Genomic DNA, 7,174 nt, shown 5'->3' with positions numbered 1-7,174 from the left:
TGTAAAAAAAAGTGTGGTTGTAGGCATCTTGAACCACTGAGTTACACCACACTTTGTTGTTTCAAGGGTGCCCAAAATGTCTTATTTAATTATTTAAAGTATCATTTTACTTATATATACAATGTAATTTTTCGACGAAGTGTGTCCGCTTGGACACTCTTACTACAGTGTAGCTTTGCCCCTGGACAAGGTTCCTTTTGTCCTTTGTTTTTCAAGAAATTTCTTTAATAAATTTTTTAGAAAAGTGACGTTGTCCGTCACTTTTTTTAATTCAAATATTGTGACGCCGTTTGTCGCTTTTGTTGAATTTTTCTTTAAAAAATAAATGGGAAGAAAAAGGATCTTGTCTGTTGTTCCAAAGAGACGCCGTCCATCGCAAATGAAAAATCTAAGAGGCAGTTTGCCACGAAAGTGATTGCATTGCTTTCACGTCGTTTATTATATGTTTAAAAAATAATACACTCTATCGCTTTTGGCCTTCTCTTTTTAGACATTTTTTGGTAATGGTTAGGGTTTGTTGTCGATATTGTGCTCCTGTAGCTGCAGCAGGATTTGAAAAAGGAATTGATCGTGACTTTGAACCTGTTCTTTCCATGACCCCTCTTAATTGATAGGAGACAGGAGATCCAATGCTTGAAACACTCTTCTATTTGTTTTTTTTTTTTTTTTGTTGTTGGTTAAATTAGTTAATGAAACATTCCTTATTCTTGGTACCTAAAATCATTAAACTAATACTATATTGCGTTCTTTTATTTGTAACGAGAAAAATGATAGTATCTAAATGTCAAATGTTAGTGCATATATATATGGAATAATACATAAATACCTTCTTAAATTATGACTGAATTCCTAATGACACACCTTAACTTAACCGGTGATCGCTGAAATTCCGCTCATAGTTTAGAGGGATACTTATGCATTATCCCTATCTTAATTATATCAGTAATACAATTTTCAAACAAGACAAGGGTTGATTGTAATTATAAAATTTTTGCTTAAGGGAAAGGGAATATGTTAAATCTCAAAAAATGAAAATGTGATGTAAAATTGTAACAGAAGGATAATAAATTTCTGTTTACGGCAAAGGGAATAAAAACATTCGATTCATTGAATTGAAACATTTGCAAAGTAAACACGTCCAAAAACATAAAGACTTAAGACTGTTGTGTGTTGACCACATAACAGAACTATGTAAACTGAAGTGATGAAGCTGCATTTATATATGCAAAGCTCACTTATTCTGATCACACGAACAAGATGAGAAATTTGATAAAAGCTAAAATAGATATATCAATCATGTGCTGCTCAACAAGTGAAGCCAGTAGGAGGATTCCTTCCACAGTTGTTGAGTACGAGGCTTAGAGAGAGTGGTATATTCAAATTTATTCCCAACACATTTGCTCTTATGGCTGTGCACAAGCAAACCGCGGCCTCTAGGTCCACCAGTCCCTGTATCAAACTGCAGCATGGCAAAGTTGGTGGAGACCCGACTACTACATTCACCAAATTAAGTACATTAGCACATACCCCAAGTTTCAAAGCATCAATTGGACACTTCCCTTGTCCTCCCCCACCACCACCATTTCCACAAGTGCCACAATTATCTGTTCCAGTTACAAGAGCAAAGAATAGGAGATTGAGTGATAAGAAAAGGGTAATTGAGGCGGCCTGATTTTTCAAAGCCATGTCGATAATTAAGGTGAGTACGAATTAATGAGAAAAGGAGTTTATAATTCTGAAGATGATGGTTGAATTGTACGTAAGCATACAATATATATTCAGGACTAATAGTAAGTATTCAATTGTTGAAAACTTTTGTCTCCTTGAATATTGGTAGTGCATGGCTTGCGTGTTGTTGAAAATGTTAAGGATTTGATTTAATTATTACTTAGTAGTTAGTACCTTAATTAGCTGATTACAGCCTGCATATATGCTATCTCCATGGCTGTTGCTAAATAGTAAATGACTTTTTAGTCTCCACTAGTATTTAATTAGAAATTCCAGTGATCAAAGTCATCTATCTCATTTAAAGCCATCAACCCAGACTTTCACCTAAATATATATACCCTATGCGTTTATCTGAGAACTCATGAACATAATAACTGTATGTCAAGACAAACTTGATCTAGATACTGTACTTCAATTATAAACTGTTTGATCTTAATTTATTATCAAATGGAAAAGCATGTAAATTGGAACAAAACAAGCTAATCATTTTTCTCAAAATTATTAAATGGATACGGCAAATCAACTATAAGTTCTTTTTTTACCGGAATTTATTTATATTTCTTTTAAATATTTTAAGTTATTACACCCTTTGTTCCTTTTTAGTTGAGATTTTTGAAAGTTTAATTTGACTAATTTTCAAAGCTAAATTAGATTATATTAACACGGAACGTATTATAAATTATTACTTTTTTCATATAAATATGATGAAAAAATGCATCTTAAAATGTTAGTCAAAATTCATATCGTTTGACTCTCAAAAAGGAAACTATGACAAATAAAAAAAACGGAGGGAGTAATTATTGTAATTTATACTGAGAAAACATTATGTAGTTTTCAAACATAAAAAATTTATTTCAAAAATATTTAAGTTTTTATTTTTGAATTTATGGTCAAAGTTCAAAAGTTTGAATCTCAAAATTTTAAAAAGGTCACATAAATTGAGACTAAGAGAAGATTAACTTCTCTCCACTGACAGTGGACAACAAAATTACACTGTCAGTTCGTTTTTAGAAATACTTATTTCCTTTAATATGTTCACATATTATTAATATTTAAATAATAATAAAAAAAGTATTATATGCTAACTTAAACTCTAAATTAATTATAGGAGTTTGTTTAGGATTCTTATTTGGTTGTCGAAAATAAGAAGGATTCTTTCACCGCTTTCTTGCCCTCGTTATTTTCACCTCGTTCTTCAGCAACACCATTAAAGCGATAACTTTTTACTCCATTTTTTCTTTTTAAAATCTAGAAAATAATTAATCATAACTTATTAAGTGTTCTTTGCAACATGAAAAAGTTTTTGGATTGGTGCCTCTATTTCTTCAGACTATATTTTCTCTTCTTAGTTCATTCAATCAACAATATAAAAAATAATTTAAAACAAAATTTGATTCATATACTATTATATGTACTCCAATTTATTTAAATAATACTCAAAATCAATTGTCTCAAAAATATTTGAACGTTCTTTCAAAAAATAAATCTTAGATCGGTAAAACTTGTTTTAAAAAATAAAAAATATAAAAAAAAAGAGAAGCTGAAAAATCATTAATCTTTAAATGTAAAAATATAATACTCAAATTAAAAAAAATTGTATTTATAAATATGAAGTGTAATTTTGTTGTGCACACTTAGTGGAGAGAAGTTAATCTCAATATTAATTACTTGAGACTTAATATAAACTCTCACACATTGTCATTACTTGCTTTTGCAACGATTTCATTCTATAGTTGAATATGAAAAAAGAAAAAAAATAATATTATTGGTTCGATCAGATTGTGGTCTTACTGTTTCTTTTTTTCTTCTTTTAACATGGAATATCATTTTTATAAATGATCAAAGCTTTGAAATATAAGTAGGAGCCTTAGAATCAAGGGATGTGGTTGTTGCATTATATAACCTAATTACGTTAATTAGTCATGATGTGAAGTATATATAGTTTAGTTTAGTTGTCATATCAACACAAACGATATCTACACCCTTAGGGGTCGTTTGGTAGCGGTATAAAACAAGTATAGCTTATTCATGCATTAGAGTCTATAACTTAACAGCATTTGATAGATGGATAAGAATTATTCATGAATATAATTAATACGACGTTTGGTAGGTGGATAAGAAAAAAGTTATCCATGTATATAATTAATACAATGTTCGGTAGATATATATAAAAAAGTTATTCATGTATAAAATTAATTCGACGTTTGATTGACAATTTTGAAATTCTCAGGACCTTAATATAAACTCTCACACATTGTCATTACTTGCTTTCGCAACGGTTCCATTCTATAGTTGAGTATGAAAAAAGAAAAAAAAACAATATTATTGATTCGATCGGATTGTGGTCTCTATTGTTTCTTTTTTTCTTCTTTTAACATGGAATATCATTTTTATAATCATGTAGACATCGAAGTTTTGTAGGACTCTACCATACGAGTTCTATTTCAGTTAGGGTTCTTGGAAGCTACTTTTTTATCTTAAATCCTAGTTTATGCCCACACAAAGAGGTATTATATTGCCTTGAAAACACATTTCAAATATTTTGCAAATTCACAAAATATTCACAAAAATCAATGGAGATCAAATAAATCTCAAGAAAGTCCAAATCGTCCTAGTTTGAGAAATACATCATTAACGATCCTTGAATCACAGAGAAATCTTAAGAGAGAAGTATTAAGCTAATAAATAAATTTGTGCCTATAATGTTTATCAATAAAATGATGTTTCTTCATATTTTATTTGTGATTGCAATTTATTCAGTGACTTAAGATTTGTTGCAAACAGTTCAAAGCTTTGATATATAAGCAGGGGCCTTAATTAGAATCACGGGATGTGGTTGTTGCATTAATTAACCTAATTACGTTAATTACTCCTGCAGGTCATGATGTGAAGTATGTTAGTTTAGTTGTCATATCAAAATAAACGATATCTACCTCCAGAACCCAGAAGCGGAGCCAGAATTAGAAATTTGGAGGTTCTAAATTTTAAAACAAAAGAGAAAGGTGTTTGAAACCACAATAAATGTGTGAAAAGCATTTTCACTGCTCAAATACAATTTTGTTAGGGGGTTCACAAGTTAATATACATATATATTTATTATTTTTTTTAATACAAATACAAAATTAATGGAAAAGCTAGTGGGTTCATCTGAACCCACGAACCCCAACCTAGCTCCACCTCTGTCTACATCCTAATTATCTTTTTTTATTATTGTCTTTTGCTTGAGGGTTTGAACTTTGAACTTTTAGATATTCTTAAGTCAGAGAATATATGTGCATGTGAAACCTTTTTTCTCTCTGAGACTAACGATGGAGGTTAATTTTTGTTATTTAGTGGAAAATTAGGAAAAGGGCATTGCTTAAAATATATCATGCTGCAGATTCCAGTTAAGTCACGGGCATAACTATAGTAGAAGGTTCCATTTGCTAGCTAGCAATACTAGAGCTGTAAACAATAAAAATGATTTCCATCTGTGAGAAACTTTTTTATTCATTTATCGAAATAATAGTAGTACAATCAAATTTGTATGAGGTCAAAAATCTGCATCTTAGCTTAACTTATTAGATTTTTATTATTAGCAGTTAAATAGTATAGTATTAATAAGTAAAAAACGATATAAAAGTGATCAATAAAATAGAATAGAAAGTGAGTCATATAAAGCTTAATGCAGATGAGCACTGAATCCGAATCCAGTGTTGCTAGCTTTATCTCCGAGAACAATTCAATGTGTGAATTCAGGATGAATATACTATACAAGTGTGTGAAATCTACTATTTATAGATTATAATGATAAAGTATCAACCAATAAAAAAGCTCCATTCGAGCCCTAAAGTACTAAGAATAATGGAGGCTGTCCATGGGCAAATGTCGTTAGTACATGGCGCCAGCCAATGTTCCTCTTGTTGTATTCAGGCTATTTGCACAAAATTATTTGGCGTACTTATCCATTTTGTGGCTACATCATGTGGAACTTCATTTTTGGCATATTGGTATACTTTTGTGGCTAGTTTAGTCGCCACAATCTGTATTTTGTGGCGATCTCTTATATTGCCACAAATAACATTCTGCTTAAGTAGTTGTAACAACTTCAAGGTCGCCACTAAAACATGTAATTGTGACTTACTCACTTCACTTCAATGTAAATATTGTGGTCTAACCTTAGAAGATCCTAAACTATCATTTTGTAATGATTGAGTAAGCTCAAACTACAGAAGCTAAGGTACGTACAGAGTTAAGGCACGAGGTGGAGTTGCACGTTTTTTACTTTTGACCAAAAAAAAGAAAAACTTAAAGAGTAGTCGAACGAAACCCAAAATATAAATATTCTTATTATTATATTATGAAATAGGAAAGACAGTCCATATATAATACTCTAGTAGTAAAACGACCTTTTGAGTACAAATGTAAAATGATCAACTGGTTCACGAATCACGAATCTACTTGATAAGTTGATGTTGCAAATTCGCTTATTTAGAACAATATAACTATCATAAGACAAGGAAATTCATGATAATTAATGATAAGAGACATATAATAAAGAGCAGAATGCTTAGCAAGTGAAGCCACTATTATTCATTCCACAGTTGTTGAGAATGAGGCTAAGAGTGAGTGGCACATTCAGATTTATGCCCAGTATGTTTGCTCTTATGGCTGTGCACAAACAAGCTGCCACCTCTAGATTTGCCAGTCCCTGTATCAAACTGCAGCATGGCAAAGTTGGTGGAGACCCCACTACTACATTCACCAAATTAAGTATATTAGCACACACACCAAGTTTCAAAGCATCTCTTGGACACCTTACTTGTCCACCTCCACCTCCACCCCCACCCCCACCTCCACCTCCACCTCCACCTCCACCCCCACCCCCACCTCCACCTCGACCTCCACCTCCACCTCCACCTCCACCCCCACTGCCTGAACCACCACCTCCACTGCCCGAACCACCACCTCCACTTCCACCTCCACTGCCTGAACCGCCACCTCCACTGCCACCGCTACCAGGAGGATGATAAGGACAGAAGGCACAATCAGTATTAGTTGCAGTGACTATGGCGAAGAAGAGGAGATTGAAGGAGAGGAAAAGGGTAACCAATGAGGCTTTAGTTTTAGAAGCCATGTTATTGTAAGGAAGCTAAAGCACACAAATCGTTGCAAAGATGAATGAACAAATGTAATGGCATGCAGGGTATTTATACTGCTACAAGGAATATAATACTCTTTCTATCCTAAATTACACTTCACTTTTTTTAATCAGTTCTAAAAACAGTACTCCCTAAACTATCATATTTTTCATTTTTCGAGAGTTAAATAGTTTAAGTTTGATTGAGAATTTGCTCATTAAATCTTCAATTTTTTAAAAATGATATTGATATATTGTAAACTATGTAAAAATTACTATAAGTCACAATAATTAAAAATTCAAAATATTTAAAAGATATATGAAAAA

At 31.8% G+C, this 7,174-nt stretch overlaps 2 protein-coding genes across 6 annotated transcripts; both read right to left on the bottom strand.

Annotated features, from left to right (window-relative positions):
- Nucleotides 1-1,305: 1,305 nt before the first annotated feature.
- Nucleotides 1,306-1,686, bottom strand: LOC125861033 (14 kDa proline-rich protein DC2.15-like). Its single transcript, XM_049541128.1, has one exon. The coding sequence runs from the start codon at nt 1,684-1,686 to the stop codon at nt 1,306-1,308; it is 381 nt and encodes a 126-aa protein (XP_049397085.1).
- A 4,347-nt stretch (nt 1,687-6,033) lies between these two features.
- On the bottom strand, nt 6,034-6,908 carry LOC125861029 (14 kDa proline-rich protein DC2.15-like). Of its 5 annotated transcripts, none has more exons than XM_049541121.1 (2): nt 6,598-6,908; nt 6,034-6,543 (listed from the first exon to the last, which is right to left on the bottom strand). In XM_049541121.1, exons 1-2 carry the CDS (start codon nt 6,842-6,844, stop codon nt 6,278-6,280), a joined length of 513 nt encoding a protein of 170 aa, XP_049397078.1. In that variant the 5' UTR covers nt 6,845-6,908; the 3' UTR covers nt 6,034-6,277. The 5 variants fall into 5 exon arrangements, with proteins under 5 accessions (XP_049397078.1, XP_049397079.1, XP_049397081.1 ...); XM_049541122.1 differs by having other exon boundaries at nt 6,604-6,908; XM_049541124.1 differs by having other exon boundaries at nt 6,616-6,908.
- Between the last annotated feature and the right edge of the window lie 266 nt (nt 6,909-7,174).

Source organism: Solanum stenotomum, chromosome 3 (genome assembly GCF_019186545.1).
Source record: "Solanum stenotomum isolate F172 chromosome 3, ASM1918654v1, whole genome shotgun sequence".
Lineage (NCBI taxonomy): Eukaryota > Viridiplantae > Streptophyta > Magnoliopsida > Solanales > Solanaceae > Solanum > Solanum stenotomum.
The sequence above is the reverse complement of the archived record's forward strand: the minus strand, read 5'-3'. Positions and strand labels throughout refer to the sequence as shown.